The sequence below is a fragment of the Heteronotia binoei genome, chromosome 10 (genome assembly GCF_032191835.1).
Source record: "Heteronotia binoei isolate CCM8104 ecotype False Entrance Well chromosome 10, APGP_CSIRO_Hbin_v1, whole genome shotgun sequence".
Taxonomy (NCBI): domain Eukaryota; kingdom Metazoa; phylum Chordata; class Lepidosauria; order Squamata; family Gekkonidae; genus Heteronotia; species Heteronotia binoei.
This window is the reverse complement of record NC_083232.1, coordinates 68569617-68592184: the sequence shown is the minus strand read 5'-3', so window position 1 is coordinate 68592184 and position 22568 is coordinate 68569617. Positions and strand designations below refer to the sequence as shown.

General features: G+C 40.7%; 1 protein-coding gene across 1 annotated transcript in view; it reads left to right on the top strand.

Annotated features, from left to right (window-relative positions):
* Positions 1 to 706: 706 nt before the first annotated feature.
* The window catches only part of DYNC1LI1 (dynein cytoplasmic 1 light intermediate chain 1), a 35838-nt gene continuing 13976 nt past the window's right edge, over positions 707 to 22568 (top strand). Inside the window, exons 1-4 of the mRNA XM_060248833.1 lie at positions 707 to 1117; positions 1670 to 1743; positions 15048 to 15164; positions 19440 to 19670. Coding sequence (XP_060104816.1) covers positions 960 to 1117; positions 1670 to 1743; positions 15048 to 15164; positions 19440 to 19670 — 580 coding nt within the window. The 5' untranslated portion in view covers positions 707 to 959. The remainder of the gene's footprint in view (positions 1118 to 1669; positions 1744 to 15047; positions 15165 to 19439; positions 19671 to 22568) is intronic.

Here is a 22568-nt window from a genome sequence, read left to right as displayed (position 1 = left end):
TGTGGTTCATATCTGCTATTAGAGGGAAGGTCCAGGGCTGGCCCTGCCACTAGGCAATTGCCTAGGCTACCAGCCCAGCCTTCTGGGGATGCCAAATTGGGTGCCCCCATGTGACTTGGTAACATCAGTGCAGGGGGGCCCAGAAGTTAGCCTTGCCTAGGGTGCCAAACAGTCTAGAGCCAACCCTGGGGAAGTGGGTCTATGCATTTAGCACGTTAAAAAAAAAGACCTTGCCCTTCTTCCAAAGAGTTCGGAGAGCCTCATGGTTCCTCTATCCTCATGTTATCCTTTACAACCACCTTGTGAAGTCGGTCTAGCTGAAACTGGAGGAAAGTCACCAATCGAGTTAACGGAGCAGAGTGAAGATTTGAAACGGACCTCCCTCAGAGCTTAGTCCAATACTCTAACCACTATTCTACACTGCTACTCAACAGCGCAGGCTTGATCACTCGCCTCCCTCTTTTTCAAGACAGCGCAACAGATAATGTAATACGAGTCAACAGTTTTCCGAGGCTGCCGAAAAGATGCTTTGCGTGGCTTCTCTTTCTGACAACAAAGCCGCCCGAAGGCCTGAAAGGTGTGGCAAAGCAGGCAAAGGCGTGGCGCCGTCAGCGTGTGTTTGTGACCAACGCGCCCAACGACCTCTTTGTTTTATTTCGTCACCCACCAATCCATAATAATAGCCCAGTGAGTGACTGGCTGGGGGCAGGCAGACATCACTGGCTGGGGCGGTGGCCGGGACAAGGACAACAGGGGGGGTGGGGAGTGTCATCGGCGGCCCCTCCACGCCATTCTACCGGGACCCGCCTCCTTCCCGCGCAAGTGCCAACATCCGGGTTCCTGTCAACGCTGCCGGTTCCTCTCATTGAGGCCCGCAGCGCCATAGCAGAGCTTCACTGAGCTGGGGAAGGGAGGGGAGCCGAGGCGGAGAGCGCGCCCGCCCGCGCGCACAGGCGAAGATGGCGGCGGTGGTAGGAGGGAGAGCCGGCTCCTTCGGTTCCTCTTCTTCGCCGGGGTTGGGCTCGGGCTACGGGGGTGCCACCTTCAACGCTACAAACAGCAGCAGTGGTTCTGACCAGCGGGCGGGCGGCGATGACGACGACGGGCAGAATCTCTGGTATGGGAGCCCCCTCTCTCTTTTCCCTCCCCCCTCCATCTCTAGGTGCTGAGAGGGAGACCGTTACTCCCCCTAGCTCCGCCCCCCACCCTCCTGCCCTCGCTCGCTCGCTCGCTGCGGGCCAGGTGCTCTTCTCGAGCCCGCCTTGCCTCCCTTACCTGCCTCTTGTGCCTGCTGCCTCCCTTCCTCCCAGCCCCCTTAGAAGTCCGGGATGAACCCAGCTGAATGCTGGCCACCCCTTGTTCCGGGCCGCTTTCCCCATTCTGGGAAGGTGTTTCTTCTCCTGCCCCCCCCCCCCTTGCTTATCAGCACCTTTTGAGGTGGAGCTTGCAGAAGGTCTCGGGTTCATTCCCTGGCATCTTGGTGAAAAGGACTGGGTCATAGGTGACTCCCCAGAGAAGCGCTGCGGGTCAAATAAAGAATACTACTCTAGCTAGAGCAAGGGTCTGACTCCGTATAAAACGGCATTTTACAGTATTGGGTCACGTAGATTGACAGATGCCTCCCTTGCCTTCTTCAGTGGCTTCTCTGATCTTCCTTTTTCCTCGGCAGGTCCTGCATCCTCAGTGAAGTGTCCACTCGTTCCCGCTCTAAATTGCCTTCCGGGAAAAATGTCTTGTTGTTGGGTAAGTGCTCTATCTGCCTCTGCTCTCCATCTCTTTTTACTTATTAATTAGGGGGCTGGGCCTCTTGTCTCTGTTGTTGAGCTCAGACAGAGGGCGTGTGCAGAATACTGTGTTGTATTTTCACGTTGTGCAGAAGGGAGGGGTGGTGGTTCATTGCAGCGGTTCATTGAGTGATCCGTTTCCCGCTCCTGCAGGGATCTGATAGGGAGCTAGCGGGTTTCCCTGTGCTGAATGAAAAATGCAATGTTGGTGCTTTGTTAAAATTCACCTTTTATTCTCTTAACACAAATATCAATTACTGATTGTCTGCAGTTTTTGAATTCTGGTTTCCAGGATCTATTTAATTACCCCTGCCATTTGTTGGCTGGCAGTCTAGGAGGATGGTCTCTGCCAACATGCACAAGATCTGTTGAGAGGGCATTGCTGTCACAAATGTGTAGCAGCACTGGTCTCTCTCTGCTAGCTTTGCTGTCCCCATCCATTCTGTTCTGTTTCTTATTCTATAGAAGTGATGCTGTAGTTTGGGTGTCCTGAGAATACGCCTGAATTTCAGTCTTCTGTGACATATCTGCCTAAACAGATTCCCATTCTCTTCCCCACCCCCAATGTGTCTGATGAACAGCTGGTGCAGTCTGAATCTCCTCTGGAGTGGTCTGAATTCTGGGCTTTGCTATTGAGAAGTGCATTGTGAAATATATGTTTTTTTCCCCCAGGAATATTCCTGCCAATATGTGGATGTAATGCTAGGGTAGTGCCCAGGGCTGGCCCTGCCACTAGGCAAACTAGGTGATTGCCTAGGGCGCTGGCCTTTTGGGGAGCCGAACTGGGCACTCCCATGTGACTTAGTGAAGTTATTGGGGGGGGAGCGTCAGAAGTTAGCCTAGGGTGGCAGACAGTCTAGAACTGGCCCTGGTAGTGCCCCAGCAAGTCTATCTCATTACATTCTTAGTTAAGGTGTTGTAAGTAAATATGCTTGTGGTTAGGCACTGTAGCGGCTGATTCAAACAGCTTCTGACAAAGGTGACTTTTACTTTTGAGGGAAGTGCCTCGGTTTTTTGCCACTTGAGAATGAAATACTGATTTTATTGTGTTAGAATTCCTGTCCCACATAGTTGCTGTCTACCATTTCAAGTGGCAGTCTGCTTTCCCTGCCTGCAGATCTATTTATGAGTAAGTGCCCCAGACTGCTGCTTGACACAGCAGCCTGAGCTGCTTTATTACTTTGCTGCTTAGGGTGCAGGTAAGTGAAGTGAAGCCCAGCAACTTGCAAGGGGAATTGGTATATCCATGTGATGGAAACAAAATTGAAAGAGATGGACAAAGTTGAGATAAGAGTTCACGATTATGTAAAATACAAATCATTAATAAAGAGTGAAAGGATCAGAGAATTTGTAGTAGTTTGTAAAATTACAAATATGCAGTGCTTTATCTCTGCTACAAGGAAATTGTGCAAGAGCAGAGATTTTTGGCAGAGTGATGAGTTTTCTGTTTATCAAACGTGCAATAAAAATTGCCTTGGTGGCTTTCATTGCTACTTAGTCTTCAGCAGAGCTGCCTGAATGTTCCTGGGAATCTTGCAAGCATGGCATGATGGGAGATTCTTTAGCATTTTGGTGGGAGCTGTGTTCTTGGCTGTCATAGTTCATAACCATTAATAGATCTAACCCTTTTGCCTTTGGCATGGATTTATTATATTTAAAAAGCTATCTGTGTTATCCTTCCATCATCCTTTGGCAATGAATTCCATAACTCAGCTGTGTGTGTGCCAGTCAGCTTCACTAGTTCTAGTTTTACTAGTTCTAGCTTCACTAGTTCACTTCTAGTTTTAAGCAAGATAATTTTTGTTTACTTTCAGTTCCATTTGTACCTTCATTACATTCTATCACATCATCAGTTGATATATTTATCTTGCTGTTCTACCATCCTAAGCCTAAGAAAGGCCATTCCCTCTCTGATCCTAGTTGCTTTTTTTGTAAAGTATTCCATGGCACTTTTACTCATTGGGAGTCTACTGTCTATAACGTGACTGGGCAAATTAAAGATACTGTGTGAGAATAGCACAAAGATTTAACAAACTGTTATCTTGCCTGTTTAAAGGCTGGTGCAGTCAAAGCATTCTATTTCAATAATTATTAATAGCTTGGTAACAGGCCTCCCTGTCATCTCCATGAAGGAGGACCAGGACTTGAAACCTAAGAATTGTTCTTTTGCTTAGCATTCGTGCCAATCTCATGCTTAGTTGTATTTAAGGAAAGATGAGTGAATTATGTCTGAGAGGGGAGGAGAGGCCAAGAGAGGTGCATGGAATCCCAAGCCCATTGCCAATCTCTTGGCTGTGAGATAGAACAATGTTTTGTATGCTGCACTGATGAGCTTCCATTCTGCTTATTGTTACACAGTATCTTGCATTGACTCAGCTTACAGTCCCATATGACCTGTAAATTCAAAGCTTATCTTGGATTTAACCTTTTGGGAGTAAAAAGTACTATATTGGCAGCTTCATTTATTTTACAAAGTATCTGGCCATTCTGAGTTTCGTTTCAATGACCACAGCTCATTAATTAAGCTATGGAATGCCAATAATACCTCTTCTGTGATTTTAATTCAATATATTTGTCTTTATATGCTGCATGTCTTTAGCTATTTTTACTTTTTGTGTGTTTGTGTTTAAGAGCAATTTTGGTGTAGTGGTTAATAATGTGGACTCTAATCTGGAAGTACCTGAGTGATTCCACATTCAGCTGTTGGTGTGACCTTGGGTCAGTCACAGGTTCTCTCAGAGCTGTTCTCTAAAGAGCTCTTAGCCCCACCTACCTCACAGGGTGTCTGTTGTGGGGAGGGGATGGAAATGGAGATTGTAAGCTGCTCTCAGCCTCCAAATGAAGAGGTAGGGTGTAAATCCAATATTTTCTTAAATGTAAAAAAAAATTAAGCATTGTAATAGTGCCTGTAGTTCTGAATTAATTTGCTGTGCAGTCCACTCCTACTAGTCTCTGTAGAGACCCTGTTAATATTAGCCAGTGAGGTTGGTTTTCCAGGAACTCAAGCGTGTCTGTGAAGTATAGTACTTCCAGTGTACATGTGATGCAAAGTCTTCATGGCAGCTACAAGAATTTTGTAAAGTGTGAATCAGCCCTGGCTGGATAAAAAGTCTAGATAGATAAATAGACAGACATATACTACTTCCAAAGATACTTTAAAAGTGCATGCACAGAAGGGCAAAAAGTGGCTGAGTAGTCACATTTTAAATGTATGAAAATAGACACAGATCTAAAATGTGGGAATGGCAGTGAAGCTTTGCCAGATGTATGTCTAATTTTTTTCTCTGCTCATCTTATTGGAGGCCTTTAAATTACAAATAAGATTACAGAGAAACTTTTACCATGGGAAGGTAATTGTATCATTTAAGCTAGATTGTGGCATTCCATTGTGCTGTGTTCCCTCAAAGTGGTGTGCCATGTGTGGGCTGTATGCCCCATATAAGGTTGTTTATAGTAAATAACACTAGTGGGGATATGCCTTCTTAAAATTGGCTCTTTACTACTTTGGAATTCTTTAAACACACACACACAGAGCTTATATCTTGTGTATTTATTCAGACTGTTCTATTTTTTTCTTGATAGGTTTCTTACTGACTCTGGGGTGACAATTCTGCTGACAGCTTGGCTTAATTGTAATTGAGAAATTTAAAAACAAATGTATTGTTTTGATTTATTTTGTCTCAAGTTGCTTCAGGATAATCACATTCAAAACTCTGTGCCATTAAGTACTTGGACTCCTTAACATATGATTACTGCTGTTGGGTATTTTGGACAACAGATATTTTTCTTCCTTGACAGAGGCATTAAAATTTCCCCAATATCCATACAATGTTTAACCACAGCCCCTCAGAGGCTTACAGTAATTGTAAAAAGAAGCCATTTCTGTTTCTTAAGACACTTTTTAATTCAGAAGTTAAAGTTATGAAATAGGCCTTTTTTCAAGAGGTACTTGGGGTGGAAGGAGATAAGAGACTGAAAAACATAATTTTTAAATTCTTAACACACCTCAGAAACAAAATCTTAGCAACACCACTCTCATAGTGAAATCCTGTTAGGGTGGATTTTGCAATTAAATCTTTTGTCCTTTTTCTCCTTCCCTCCCCTTGTTTGGATTAAAACTCTGTTTGTGGGAGTTCAGCTAGGAGAGTCTGAGAAGGGTTTCATTAAATCCTGAAAGGGGCAAATCATCCCACAATTATTTTAAATCTTTTTAAAACAATATTTTTCAAGTTGCTTCTTGCAGCAACCTTTTCAGATGCATTTTTAATTTTTATGAGGATGGGTGGAGAGATAGAGAGAGCAGTTCTGAGCTGATCTAGACGTAGATTCTTTGATTTCTCATAGTACTTCATGTGTCCAATGAAGTGAGTGACTTACAAAAGCTTCTGCTGGAATATGTTTTGTCAGTGCTTGACTCCTGTTTGGTCTGCTACTTCAGACTAACATCTGGAACTATCCATGATGAATGGCTATGCATTATTGGAGAAAATGCTGCTGTATTTTTTAATGAAACATTAATGCTGTCTGGTCATATTCAGTAGGCTATATTTTTGTAGTAACATGTATTGTTCTTTTGTAGTAGAAATGTGGTAGGTCACAGGCATATTATACCCCATTCTAAGGCGATTAGGTTTATTATCTGTTCCATACTTCACTGATTAAGAAAAGGAAGAGGCTAAGCCTACGTCGTGTTAAAGATCCTACAAGCTAGGCTTAAGCATTATGTAGATCGGGAACTACCAGAAGTTCAAGTTGGGTTTTGGAGAAGTAGAGGAACTAGAAATCAAATTGTAAACATCGCAAAGAGTCGGACTTGACTGCGCGACTGAACAACAACAAAAAAGCCTAGGTCTTCTCTATGGCACACAATATCTCTTATCAGCTTCAGCTATCACTTGAAAATTGTGTACTTAACTTTAATGCCCAAATGGTTTGGGACCAGGATAGCTGAAGAACTGCCTCATCTGCTACAATTTAGCCTGCCAGTTAAGGTCTGAAGTATTACTTTTTGGCTGGGAGACATTTTCATAAAATTCTTACACATTTGAATAAAATAAAATAATTGTTTATGCCCTGTAGCATGCTGCTATAAAATAGACATTTATTGAATTTGCAAATCATTTATTAGCATGCTTGTATGTCTTTATCTTGGTGGTTCAATCACATAGTAGACTTAGGTAAATATTGGGTATAGGAATTACTGTGGATGAAGTAGGTATTGGGTGTAGGTATTACTGTGGAAAGCTGCTGAAAAGCAGCTGAGTGAATTTGTTGATAATTGTTCCAATCAAATGATTAAAGACCTAAGTTATTTGAAACTGTGACTCTCAATTAAAAGTATGCGATTTTAGAAGCTTGAGCTCACCCTAGAAGCTAAAATGACTAAACTGAGGCTATTGTACTTTGGTCACATCATGAGAAAACAAGACTCACTGGAAAAGATAATAAAGCTAAGAAAAGCTGAAGGCAGTAGGAAAAGAGGAAGGCTTCTCAGTCAAGGAGGCCACAGCCCTCAGTTTTCAAGAACTGAGCAAAGCTGGTAATGAGGGTGTTTTGGAGCTAATTAATGCATAAGGTTGTCAGAAGTTGGAAGAGACTTGATGGAACATAATACACGTTTTACAAGAGGTATTTCCCTGTCTTCTTCCCTTCTCTTCTGGATTTGCTCCTGCCATTTCTCCCCCCACCCTTGGGTAACAGAATGAGGAAGAGGACTTAGATGGAGATTTATAAAGTTCTCTAGCATGCCAGCACCACTGCTGGGCCTTGCCTTACGTTTTGGAGGAGTCTGCTCAATAAGAAAAAAACAGGATGTGTGACCTAATCCTCACAGGAAAACTACACACTGAGTATTTCCCTGCAGACTGTGAGGCTCTAGTTTTATTTTATTTTTAAGGAGAGAACAGGGTTAAAATCAGTGGGACATTTCCCAGTTATCCTGATCTAGAAAGTAAGTTCTATTTTCTTCATTACTGTTGGCTGTATGAATATGTAGGTATGTTTGATCACTGCTAATGTGAATTTTGATCGGCTAAGATTTCTTTGGGTATTGTGTCTACTAGAGTTAGTTTGGGTTTTTTTGGAAATTGACATTTACGTTCCTATTTGGAATCAAGCTCAGTCATTTACGCTCTTACAGTCTGTTAGCCTTATGTCAAAGCTACTATCAGTGGTTGTAATGAGTACGTCTTAATCTTCTGCTCTTGTTTTGATTGCTTTTAATCAGTTCTGCCTTAAAGGTGGGTTGACTTAAAAAATAAATTGAATTGTCAAACAAGAACACTAAATCCATTGCTGGGTTAAATCAAGTTTCCGACTGTCTAATTATTACGTTATTTGAACAACTATGCTTACTAATTAGTTGGCATAACAATTAAAACATACTTCTTTGTGACTAGCATTTTTATATTCCCCAAGAGAATAGTGGGTTATAGGGGATGGTGGTTTTCTGAAATTTTTTTCTCATCTGTAACTAATTTTTTTAGGGGAGGGTTGCTTGTTGTAGTTTCTATTTGATAATGTGGGGCAGGTGGAAATTTTGTGGGCTCAGTGAAAAAAAGTTTTGAGTTGTTGAATGGCTGAACCAACTGCCTCTTGGGGCTTTCCCCCAAAACACTGCCCCTGCAGTGCTCTCAGGGAATTGAATAAGCCAGTCTTGTCAGTTTCCCTCTTTCTGTTGACTTAAATCTCCTTGTGCTTAGGCTTCAATATATATGGCCTTTTGTTTTTGTTTAATGTTGCGAATTTACGTCATTTTTCTCCCATCCTTGGAGTCTGAAGAAATACCTATATGGTCTGTGGGTGGCCTGGTTTTGCTGCTGTTGTTGTGACTAGCATTAGCTGCACAAGTTGCTATTAAGTGTGGTGATTTCATTTTAAAGCAAATTACTTAAATTTTGAATATAACCTGTACTTTTTTTTTACAAAAAACCTTCTAACTATAACTTGTGATGAACCTGTATTTCAACATAAACAAACACTTAAAACAGTTTTAAATAATTTTTGAAAACACCCTGATATCAATTAAATTGGTTTTTTTAATTAACACTGTATTCTGTATTTTTATTGGTTGCTCCATGTGGCCTTTTGATGAAAAATAAACCTAGAAACTTAAAATAAAGAGATATTCAAATTGGAGCTTTAACATGAAACTGAAATGGCACTTAAAAACCATTTACTCCATAGTGAGTTACTCGTAGCAAATAATGCACTTAAGATTTCTACAGCATGATTTTCATCTGACCTGTGGGTTAACCTGGGTAGTGGTTCGCTTAATAGCTTCATTTACAACCATTTGGCCTCTGTGGGACACATTGTTTTTGAAGCTAATGTTTTTGGACTGGACATAATAATGAACTTGCAGAACCAAGCCAAGGTAGTTGGTGTCTCTATATACTAATATTTTGTGCAGAGCTTGGAATGTGAGAGTTCAACAAAATATGCATTTCAGCTACTTATCCTCAACTTGTCAACTGTTTTATATGCAAGCTGCCTTTGGAAACTGGTTACTGGCTGGGATCCAGAAAGGCCCATGTGCTCACTTGTGTATTTTGCAAATTTTCTTTACTAGCAGCAGTCACTTGTACCTCATAGGGTGCCTCACAGGCTTTGGGAGTAGGAGAACCCAGGGAGTTGTCCTATACTGAGTGAAACTATTGTCCAGTATTGTCTACTGTTACTTTAAACGGCTCTCCAGGGTCTCAAGCAGATATCTTCCACATCACCTGCTACCTTTTTTTAACTGGGGATGACAGAGATTGGACCTGGAACCTTCTGAATGCAAAGCAGATGATCTATCCTGGAGCTATAGCCCTCCACTGTGCAAGGCCTGCTTGCTGGAGTGGTAAACGGAGAAGTCCCTGTGAATACCAGCAGCATTACACACAGTTCTTTGGATCTCATTCACTGGGTTTGAGACTTTTGCTGCTGCTGCTGTTAGCCTGACTAAAGAGAAAATCTGAAGTCAACATTTATCTTTTGATTGCTATCTAAATGTTCTACTCCCATCAGTGACATTAATTTTTTCCTTACAGTGTAAGTTTTTAGAACACTTTAAGAACATAAGAGAAGCCATGTTGGATCAGGCCAACGGCCCATCCAGTCCAACACTCTGTGTCACACAGTGGCAAATTTTTTTATATATACACTCACACTGTGGCTAATAGTCAAGAAATAACTCAAGTCAAGAAATAACTTTCAAATGTTTACCATTGGAAAGGATAGAATGCTTTTGTCTTTTGCTCAAGCTTCTTTTATTTGTAGTAAAAAAACCAACTGCACAGTTTGCTTGTAGCACTTGATATCTTGCTTTGTTTCCAGATTATCAGGCTGGTATTTTCTTTGTTCCTGATATTAGCTGCCTCTTAACAGTCTTGGGGTCAGTCTATGCCATGACAGTTTTGCTCAACTGTTAAGAGCCTTCTGCTTGTGCCACCCTGCAAATGAGCAAGATCAACAACTGCCCATATATATGCTTTTTTTGGTTGTGGCTCCCACCTTCTTGAGGAGATTAGAAAGGCTCTCGCATGCCTGTCATTCCACAAACCATGGAAAATGAAATTGTTCAGGAAAACTTATCTATAAAGATAATAAAGCTAAACTGTAAAGGAATAGTTTATAAAAGTGCTTTATAAAGGGAAGGGGACTGTAGATTATCCAGCTGTGTATGACATATTGCCCTGGGCTAGATAACCCAGGCTAGCTCACCAAAATTGCTACTCAGAGGCAGACAATAGCAAACCATCTTTGAACATTTTTTGCTTTGAAAACTCTACAGTTTGACTGCAACTTCATGACAAAAACAAACAGTATCACTATGCTGCACCAATTACCATATTGTTGCTGCATTATTTTCTACTGATGTAATGCTGTATTTCTGGATTGTATCTGTACTCTGTATCATGTCTAGTATGCTTATTCAGTTTTCAGTAATCCTAATCCATTGTTTACTGTGTTTCTTTAATTGAACATATGAAGCTGCCTTATACTGAATCAGACCCTCGGTCCATCAAAGTCAGTATTGTCTTCTCAGACTGGCAGCGGCTCTCCAGGGTCTCAAGCTGAGGTTTTTTCACACCTATTTGCCTGGACCCTTTTTTGGAGATGCCAGGGATTGAACCTGGGACCTTCTGCTTCCCAAGCAGATGCTCTACCACTGAGCTTGTATCAGTTTACACTATATAATGCTAAAAGGTGGAGTATAAATATAGTAAATAAATGTTATGCTCACTGGTGTATAGCTTTTCTTTGAAATTGATCTACAAAAGGCTGTAATGAAGATTGCAGTGTGCATTGGAGGACCAACTTGGGTGTGTCTAGGGAATTCTTCTGTCTTCTGCCTCTAGCAGCTTTTCTGCTCCTAATTACACCTCCCTCAAGCTGATAAGAGAGTGATTATGAACAGAATACCTGCAAGAGAAGAGTGAGTTAGGCAGGATGCCTAACCCTGTGTCAATCTCATGCTGATGATTTAACCCCTGGCCACATTTTGAAAAGAAGATAGTACACCTAACTGAGAATCACATGGTTGTTCAGTCTTCCAAAGGCTCATGGATGTGATGCTGGAAGTTCCATTAACAAAGCTTCCATCACTCCCCCCCCCACCCCCCCTCCAAAACCATCCTCAAGAATGTGGGGGTCCAATTTTGATGTCCAATTTTGATTAGGACTGCAGTTTAATGGGGGGTGGGTTAAGCAGTCAGCACTCTTTCAGATCAAGAAGATGGTGGAGGATTAACCTTCCTTCCTGCTGCACTGTGGTCCTGATTTCCTATGCATCTGAGTTTCATTGCACTCCAAACATCATGCTTGTTTGAGTGCTAAGGGTTTGGATAATTCAGTGGCCACTGAGTAGGGATAGCATAATATTTCCAAAGACCTTCTAGTACAGGGGTGTCAAACTCATTTGTTATGAGGGCCGGATCTGACATAAATGAGACTATGTTGGGTCGGGCCATGTTGGGATGGGCTATATGTGTACCTATTTAAGATATTTTTTTAAACTTAAGTTCTTGCCAGTGCTCTGGAGGACAGGGAGAAGTTGGGGGTCAGCACATTATCTCTTGGTGTTCTCCACCCCCCAGACTCTTCACTGATGCCAGGAGAAAGGAACATCAACTTCCAGGTGATACCATACTGATTCTCCCCCCTCCCCCAAGTTTGAGGTGGGAATTTAGTTAGGGAGTGCCAGGCACGGGCCATGCAACAAGGCTACACTAGATCACATGACCTGCATCTGTGCTACAGCGAGTTAAATTTATGTATGCTGCTCAGCAGTAGCTAGTATTAGTGCTCACCAACTTTGCATTAAAGCACAAAGGAGAATGTTGGTACATACACTTGTATTTGTCTCTTCATGACAGTAAGTTGGGTATGTTCTAGATAAACATTTGAAGCTGCTGTGTATTGAGTCAGACAGCAATGTTTCTTTAGTCTGAAAAGAAGTGGGGACTAATTGATTTGTTTTCTAACCTTTATTGTTGTAGAAAATCGTAATTTCTATAAATCTGCTCTTTGACTGCTTTTGGGTACAAAGATACACTGGATTGAATAGTTTGTAAGGATCATTTCAACTTTATAGGTTTCTACACTTTGGGTTTTGCTGGATTCCATTTTAGATTTGTGTATTTTATAATCCTTAAAAGACAGCTTAAGAAATTGCTGAAATGTTTTAAGATAAATAGGAACTTATGCTTAATAGAACATTGTAAGAAATATAGCTGAGTCTATAACAAGAGGCTTCTTCTTGATGATTCACTCTTTTAAAATAGATGGATGTGAAGAGAACCTTGCTGTTCAAAAGAGTGAAGCATACAGAATGGAGAACTTGAGAATTTGGACCTAGAGATATTGAATTATTAGTCCTGGTTCAAGGCTTTTATTACTGGTTCAAGGCTTTTAACCTAGAAAAATTGAAATTTATCAGGTTATATAGATTAAGGACTTTTGAGTTCAAATATTTGCCATTTCAAAGGTGGATTTTGTTTCATTTTCTCTCCCCCTACCTTTGGGTACCCAGTTTTTTAAGGACGTCCCACAAACCTGCTTTCTAAAATTTTGACACTGGGATAGGTTGTTTCCATGTTCACCCTGTGTGGTGGCAGCATGTTGACCCTTCCTTTCTTTATTATTTTTGTGGACTTCAGCAATCTTATTTCCCCATTTCCCTTGACTGAGAGGGGACAGAGGCCAAACTCCCACTTTTCGCGCTCGTTCCCTTGTTGGAGATCAGCAATTGTACTGCTTTGTTTTTAGGCTCTTCAGACTCCTTTATGATCCTGGCATTACTCCAAACAAAAAGGATGTTTTAATAAAGTTTTTGAGCACCTTGTACTCCCCCTCCACCAGTTTCTGCAGTAGACTCTAAGGTTGCTAGGGCTCATGATGGATAGTAAGAGATTCTGATGGTAAGGAGGAAATATTTGACCATTCCAAGGTTATAGGTGTCAAGGGATAAGCAAAATATCAAATTTCACAGGAAAAATATTACTTGAGATGTATACATAACGCTGCCTTAAACAGAGTTAGACCCTTGGTCTCAGGGACCAGGTACTTCACAATACCTATTACCTGATCCCTTTAACTAGAGATGTCATGGATTTTTTACAAGTAAAACAGATGTCACTGAGCCATGATCCCTCCTCACCATGTAAGGAGAAATCCTAATTGAATGAATAACATGGTGCTATCTTATAGTATATTAATTGTGAAGGGGCCCTCAGGCTCATCTAGTCCAACACCCTGCACAATGCAGGAAATTCACAAATACCTACCCCTAAATTCACAGGATCAGCATTGCTGTCAGGTGGCCGTCTAGCCTCTGCTTAAAACCTCCAAGGAAGGAAAGCCCACCACCTCCTGAGGACACCTGTTCTACTGCGGAAGAAGTCTGTCATGAAGTTCTTCCTAATGCTGAGCCAGAAATGCTTCTGATTTAATTTCCACCCACTGATTCTGGTCCTACCTTCTGGGGCAACAGAAAACAATTCCACACTATCCTCTATATATGACAGCCCTTCAAGTACTTGAAGATGATGATCATATCACCTCTCAGCCACCTCCTCTCCAAGCTAAACACACCCAGCTCCTTCAACCCTTCTTCATAGGACTTGGTCTCCAGACCCCTTACTATTTTTGTTGCCCTCATTTGGACCCGTTCCAGCTTGTCTCTATCCTTCTTAAAATGTGGTGCCTGAAACTGAAAAATACTCCAGGTGACGTCTTACCACAGCAAAGTGATACCATCACTTCACGTGATCTGGACACTACACTTCTGTTAAATCAGCCCAAAATTGCATTTGCCTTTTTAGCTACTGCATCACTCTGTTAACTCATGTTTAGCGTATGGCCCACTAAGACCCCTAGATCCTTTTTGCACATATTACTGCCAAGAAAAATCTCCTCCATCCTGTAACTATGCACTGGATTTTTCCTACTGAAATGCAGAATTTTACATTTATTCCAGTTAAAATCCATTTTATGTGTTGTAGCCCAGTTTTCCAGCCTGTCAAGATCATCCTGTATCCTGTTTCTGACTTCTACTATATTTGCAACCTCTCCCAATTTAGTATAATTTGCAAATTCAATAAGTATTCTCTCTATTCCTTCATCCAAATTTATAAGGATGTTAAACAAGAGAGGCCCCAGGACAGATCCTTGAGGCATTCCACTTGTCACTCCTCTTCAAGAGGATGAGTAACCATTCACAAATACTCTCTGGGTGCGAATCGTGTTTGTTGTGTTTAAACAATAAAAATATTTTTGAAAATATGTTCTTTTTGTATATATAAGTATTTTATACACTGGAATTACCATTATCTAATACTATAGATGTTTTACATAAAAATCATAGTAAGCAATGTGTATTTAAAAGCATTTTACTAATTCCAAAAGAGAAAATATTTAATAGGGTTCCCCCCCCCCCCCAGAACATTTCTAAATTTCTAATTTTTCTGTTGGAAAAAAATTAGTCATTTCTTACCATATTCTTTATTTTTAAAAAATGGAGTTTTACATCTCTGCAGGAGATACTGGACTATAAGGCCAGTTCTCATACTTTGGTTGCTGATGATCCAGTAAGCGCAAAAGATGTCTTACACCATCTGTAGGTTTTAATGCGCAACACTAGTGCTATGTGAGCAAATTCAGTTTTTCAGATGTTCTAGGTCCAAAATAACTCCCACAAAAGGAGTAATATATCTGTTTGAAAATAATACTAATGTATGCAATGTTACTAACAAAGGTCAATTTTTAAAATAATTTCAGGGGAAGATGGAGCAGGTAAAACTAGTTTAATAGGAAAACTTCAAGGAATTGAAGAATATAAGAAAGGAAGAGGAATGGAATATTTGTACTTAAGTGTGCATGATGAAGATCGAGATGGTAAGTATCCTTTGATAAATGATCAGTACTTTTGTGTGCATTTTAACCGGCCATTAAGAAGACAATATTTTTACTAGTCTTAGTTACAGATGCCATTAGATAACAGTGTCTTACAACTTCTTTTCACTCCTTGTCCTTTCTCTGGCATTGCCACAAAAATTTTTTCTATTCTGATACATGTTCTTGGCCTAGGAGTTTTCACTTCTGATCCTAAGTGACCATAGACCAGAGTATCACAAGAGTCTCTGTGATCCATAGGTTAAACTACGAGGTACAAGAATTTTAAAGGAACTCCTCTGTGGATTCCACGTTCTTTTTCAAGAATTGCAGCCTACTGAGATTGTTGGTTTGTAGCTCTCTTACTGGAGCTGACTTGAAAGAGACCTAGGGTAGATGTGATGCAAGCCTAGGATAAGGGGTTTCCCAGAAAAGGGTAAACAGGCCGCCCATGGCTGTTTCCTCTAGGGAAAATTGCCCAGAACGTAAGGCAGAAGTCTCTCCGCTCCATGCAGTGTTCAGAGCTGCACAAATAAGCTGTTTGAAGTTGAGTCCTCGATGGTGCGTTAGGTTGGGGAATCTCAATCTGTCACATTTGTCATTGTTTAGCTAGGTTGGGGGATCTCAATCTGTCATATTTGTCATTGTTTAGCTAGCCCCTTCTAGTGCAGTCCTAAGAATTACATCCTTCTAAGATGATTTCACTTCAGTGGTCTTTCAGGTGTGTGATTCTGCTCAGAATTGCACTGTTGGTTTCCTTAGACAGGAAGGAATGGGCAGGTTAAGAAAGGGTGAATAGTGAGAGGCTTGACTTCTTTGTGGGGAAGGTTGATTGTAAGAAACCTACTTTGCCTTTACTCCACCTTTAATTGCTAATGCTTCCACTTTTCAGAATCTTTCCCTAGCTTACATCTGCATGATATACCTTTTCCCTGTTTCTTTTGCTGACTTGATTGCTGCAGCGAAATGCCCATTTTTCAATATCAAAAGTCTTGTTTTCCTGCATTTTTCTACTTTCCCTCTGCCTTGAAATCTTCCAGTTCACTCACTAGGGTAGCCAGGTCCAACTCAGGAAATATCTGGTGACTTTGGGGGTGGAGCCAGGAGTAAGGTTGTGACAAGCACAATTGAACTCCCAAGGAAAGCACTGCCTTCCTTCCATTGGAAGTAATGGAGGGTAAGGGCATCTCTGTGGCGGGCTCATAGAATTGGACCCCCTGGTCCAATCTTTTTGAAAGTTGGTGGGTTTTTTGAGGAGAGGCACCAGATGATATGCTGAAAATTTTGTGCCTCTACCTTAAAAACTAGCCCCCCTCAGAGCACTAAATACCCATGGATTGATTCTCCATTATACCTTATGGAGACCAGTCACCATAGGAAATAATGGAGTGCCTAGTGGACATTTCCCTCCTTCTTTGCTTTCTGATAACCTTGAAGCAGATGGAGGGCCTCCAAACTGGGGGATCCCCTGCCCCAACTGGGGATTGGCAACCGTATATCTTCAGTCTTTCCAACAGCTATTTTCATTCTTGCCCCATTCTTTCCTCCTTTTCTCCAATTGTCCTTTCTTGCTTTTTGTACTCTATTTTTTCATCAGAACAATCAGTCTACTTCTGTGCATAATACTGCAGATGCCACTAAATTCTGTGTTGTGGTTACTGTTGAAGCTTTTTCTCAAGGAGTTGCGACAGTGCTTGATATTTTGCCAATATGAAAATTATATTCCAGACACCTTGCTGCTTTCTCAGCAGCTATTAAGCAGAATTAAGGAAACAATATCCATAGTTGATAAAAGGAAAGTTATTCATTCCACCTTTTAAACTTTGATTGCTTACTGAATTATAACTTATATTTTAAAAGCATGTCTGAGAAAACTGGGACTTTTTTGTAACACTAAAGTAGCCTGAGATGCTGCTAAAATACAACTTCCAGTCTGTCATAGTCATCTTGTCACCTTCCAGAGGGTTCTGTGTTAGTTTTGTTTATTGTTTGTTTATTTAAAATTTGTATTAGCCAACTTTGTCCCTTACAGAGCTCAATATGGCTTACAACATAGATAAAATGTATAAAATAAAAGACATTAAAGACATAAAAACCAAGATTTGGACTGTTACTAAACTTAAACCAAATGCAATCCTAAATAACACCATCTTCAAATGCCTCCTAAAGCTTGAAAGTGAGGGGAGAGGTTGTTTCTTCAGTACCACAAAATACTGTGATATAGTATCGCCCAAATCCATTTTCACTTAGATTTTGGAATATTCATGACCATATCCAGCTCTGTACCTCACTTTTTTGGAGCTAATCTTATTCAAATAATAATTCTTATTCAAATAACATTTGATAAACGCTTAAGGACACTCTAATTATGCTGGTAGTGGACATGTCTAAGCCATGGACTGCTTTGGACTCTACAGAAATGGGCAAGTGTTGTCAGAGATCATATTGGCAAAAATCCTTCCTGTTTCCCTTGTACCAGCAGCTATTCAAAGATTGATCCCTTAATGGTCCTTGAGTGTTCAGAAGTGCCCCCTAAGTGCATCATGTTTTTTAAAATATTGGTACAATGGTGCTTTTTGATGGTTTTCTATTATCCATAGATTGATTGTATGAAATTATTCCTGCATCAAAATAGCAATTTTTTCCTGACAATTTATTTTTTTCAATATGCTTTTGAGCCTATCACAACTGAATTTATTTATACCATTATCATAACAGGCCAACAGGGGAACATTTATTTTTGCATATAATATTCCTTTACAAGTGGATAAATTGAATCTTTATGCCTGGCATATTTTGTGCTCAACATTTATTTGGGTTTATCAATGCTTTATGGTGGCAAGACCCAAGTCCTATTCCAAAAGCCAGATAAATCATTGCTATACCTAATAATAAACTGACTGGCCCTTTGTGTTGGGGAGGGATATTGCTACACAGAGAACTGCCCAGGCATGATGGAAAATATGACTTTACATTATAAGCTAACAGAAAGAAACCCACCTCAGTCTAAATAAGCTCCAAAATGGAATGCTGAAGACAATTGTGTCAAGTATGTGGAAGAAAGTAGACAGAAATCAGCCTGTGGAAGCCCCTGAGAGTTTAGACAGTTTTTTTTTTGGGGGGGGGGGTTCTTGAGGAGTAGGATGAAATTTCCAAACTGTTCTCTCCTACGGTACATCACATTTCACCAGCTGCTTGTCTTAGTATTTCTAAATATCTTCATGCGAGTTGAAAATACCATTTTAAATTATTATTACCATTTTAAACAATGGGTTTTAAGTTATAATTTAAATCAAATCATACCAAGTGGATTTTCCAGTACAATTTTGGCATGTGTTATTGTGTGGTTGTAAAAACTGATGAAAAATTTTCAGAATCTCTGTTTGAGTTCTATTTTTTTAGTTCCTTGGAGAAAATGTATTAAGTTTAGGGCTGTTTGTCAAATGTAAACGTCTTATTTCAGGGAAATGCTTGTTTGTTTCACAGCAGCATCCACAAGCATTATGGGAATACCATCTCTCCCCCAAACACACACCTGTTTCTGAGCTAGTTGTGGCTGTCCCCACCAACTGTACTCTTCTGTCTTTTCCATTGTACTTGCACAGAATGGAAAGGTCCCCCCCTCCTCTATACCTGGTGTGCTGTAACATTATGATGCACTTCATCAGTGAAAGTGGGGGGTGGAATCCTTTAAAAGTCTGAGAGGGGGGCTGAAGCTTAGGTCCCCCCCGCAGTGGTGGGTATGGCAGTATCCAGATAGAAGATCCATCTGAAGCCACCTCATAGCTTTCCCTTTGGAGAAAATGAGGTTTCTGTTTTATCTGCAATAAAGGGGGGGGGGAGCAAGAGCCATATGAGTTGTGCACCAATTGGTCTCAACACTTGATTGGACTCTCCCATTTAGTATTGAGGCTTTTAGCTGTCCAAATAGGGAAAAATCCCTGTGTGGAAGCAGCCTTATATGGCCCTGTGTTTAATATGTTTTGTAGGTATATGTCTTGTTACTAATATTTCTTAAGATCATATTTTATTCTGTTACAACCAGTAGAGGAGGGACTTGTCTTAATGTGAAGTCTTATTTTGATTAAAATCTCTGTTGAATTGATAGTTTCACCCTGAGGAGTTATTCATAAGGCATCCTTGTTTAGAAATATTTTACTCTAAAACTTGTGTTCTGTGTCATATTAGTGGGATGTCACATGCTAGCAGTGATAATAAACTGTGCTTTAAAAATCTGTTATATATCTAGAAAGCCTTTTTCTTTTCTTTTTCTTACAGATCAGACAAGGTGTAATGTCTGGATCTTGGATGGTGACCTGTATCATAAAGGTCTACTTAAATTTGCAATGGAAGCCAGCTCGCTTAAGGACACTCTAATTATGCTGGTAGTAGACATGTCTAAGCCATGGACTGCTTTGGACTCTTTACAGAAATGGGCAAGTGTTGTAAGAGATCACATTGACAAATTAAAAATTCCTCCTGAAGAAATTAAAGAAATGGAACAAAAGAGTGAGTATTTAAATACTGCAGAAATGTGATTGCTGTTGGTGGGGGGAAATCTTACATTCCTCTTTGTGTAGATGCTCTTTTTTGTCATGAGCATGTTTGTTTTAAGGCATCCCCTGCTATTATCAATACCCATCATTAAAGAAAATGTAATAAGAACACATCTTTACCCAATACTTGATGGGTTATACTTGCATTTGCCAAGCTTTGAAAAAGCTTTTAAAAACCTTCTGTAGCCCATTTAGGTTTTCATTATAATGTAGCTGCATACAGTACATCTGTATACTGGATTTGTGTGTGTTAAGCACCATCAAGTTAGTTATGACAACCATATGAATTAAAGTCCTCCAAAATGTCTTATTGTTAATAGCCTTGCTCAGGTCTTGCGAACTGAGGGCTTTGCTTCTTTGATTGAGTCTGTCCATCTCATGTTGTGTTTTCCTGTTTAACTGCTGGCAGTTTTTCCTAGCATTATTGTCTTTTCTCATGACTCTTGTCTTCTCATAATGTGACCAAAGTACAATAGCCTCAGTTTAGTCATTTGAACTTCTAAAAAGAGTTCAGGCATGATTTCATCTAGAACCCACTGATTTGGTCTGCGCTATCTGTAAATCTCTCCTCCAATGCTACATTTCAAATGAATCAGCTCTCTTCATTTTCCAACGTTCATATCCATGCATAGTAATGGGGAGTACTGCAGCATGAACTAGATCTTGGTTGCCAGTGACACATCCTAACACTTAAGAATCTCTTTTAACTCCTCCATGGCTGCCCTTCCCAGTCTCAGTCTCCTTCTGATTTCTTGGTTGCAAGTCTCCCTTTTGGTTAATAGGAACAGAAAATCTCACTCTCTTCATCATCAGCCTTCAAGTTGTGTAATGGGTAGCGTGCCTTTCCAAGCCAGAAGCATCTAAAATGGTAACTGCAAAGATTACTGAGTAGTTCAGTACATCTGTCCTAGCTCCAGTGTATACACAGATCTTGGAGATCTGTACTGATCTTCAAGTCAGCCATGTTTCCATTACTGATTCTAAAGGGAATTGAGAATCGTTGGCTTGTGCACAACCTCCTCTCACCCTTATTGTTACCCTTTTTAGCAGATTAACATTTGCATCTAATGGTTAGAGAAAAGTATTGATCCACTTTTCTTCATTGGTTTCATAGTCCTCAAATATTGGCAGAAGCTGGAGAAATGCACTGTGAAGCTATAAAGTCAAAGCTGGTAAATAATTAGACAAGCTGAAATTTGTGAAACAATCTATGTTTGGGGAAGAGGAGAGCTGAAGGAAAAGATGGCTTTGCTAATTATTGGTAGCAACCCACCCCTGTTTCTCTTGAGTGTATCAGAGCATTCTTTTCTAGTTATTGGGGGAAGGCAGAGGGAAAACTTCTTTAGATATCAACTATCAGATAGGCAGAGCACTGAATTTATTCCAAAGGAACAGTATTTCCAGTGCTTTTTTTGCAGGCTTTAGGTAGTGATGACAGCAAGCCTAATAATCAGCCAGAGGACAGGACCTGTTTTCCAAGGACAAACAGCTGTATTCCCTCTTTTTAATGATGGAAGATGGAGTTCCTCTTCTGGTTTCGATGCACCCTGGTTCTAGCTTAGATTATGCTAGCTACACTAACACCTGACTTTTCTTACCAGATGTACTAGAGTCTAGTCTATTACCCTTTCTACCTCTCCTCATGAATAGATATATACTGTTTGCGATCTATACTGTTTGTTGGGATAATCTAGGCCACTTCTGTGTGAGGGTGAAAGCTGCAGCAAGAGGGGTGGAGATGGGCAAGGATGGCATCTTCACATCCCATCTCTGTGCTACTTGCTGCTCTCCCTGCCTCTTGTGATCCAATGTATCAGTGCGGAAATGCTAATTGTGTAGCCCCCACCCCAATCACAACTGAATCATGTTCAAAGCAGCAGATGTCAGCAGGGAGGGAAAAAAGCCACGTAAAGGTTTTTACAGGAGAGGGAATGCAGAGGTCAGCTCTGGCATTTTGAAGCTTTGCCCCCTCCCCAAACTGGCTATAGGCAGAGCATCCATAGTCACCCAGTTTGCCCTTCAAGCTGGATCAGAGGTGGTTTTTTAAGGGAGGGATAGGGGGTTGAGCTGGGTCAAGGGAAAGCTTGGGAGCCAACCATATAATGCCCCAAATAAGCATGAAGATGTATCAGAAAAGGTGGGGCCACATGGGGCAAGCAGCCCTAGTAATGATTAGCATTTGAGAACCTTTTGCCCACACCCTTGGTACGTAGTTACATCTTAGCTTTTTCTCATTTTCTCCCATCCTTGATACCCCAATGACTTCTCTAATTGCTACAGCTTTAGAAAAGAGTAAGAGTGTGATTGGATTAGGTGTAATATGCAGAGAGGTAGTAGATGTGGAGAAATCTGCATTGGTAATGAGACAGGAAACATAGTCTCAAATCAGTCCAGGTGGATGCATTGTCTTGAGCTTCACATCTCCTATTGTCTTTTACTGCCTTTTCACATCCCAGCTGAAACAGGGAGAGACCAGAATATTCTACTAAGGGGGTACAAAATTGACAGCAACAAGATAACAGCATCTCTCCACATATAAGTCCTCTTGAAGGTCTAAGCTGGAAATGATGAGGCTGGCATTTAGGGAGACTGTAAAATATTTAAGCCTCTTAATGCAATTGTCAAGTTTTAGACTAGATTTTCATCAAATATGATGGTGACACCCAAGTGATATATTACAGTACTCTGAATAAGCCACCTGCTTATAAGTCCAGTGTTTGAATGTGGTGGCCTAAAAGAGAACAGATTGAAGCTGAATCCAGATAAGACAGAGGTGATGCTTGCTGGATGGGCCACTGCTTTTAAACAAGATGGTTCTTTCTACAATCAGTGGCATGCAGCTTTCACTGAA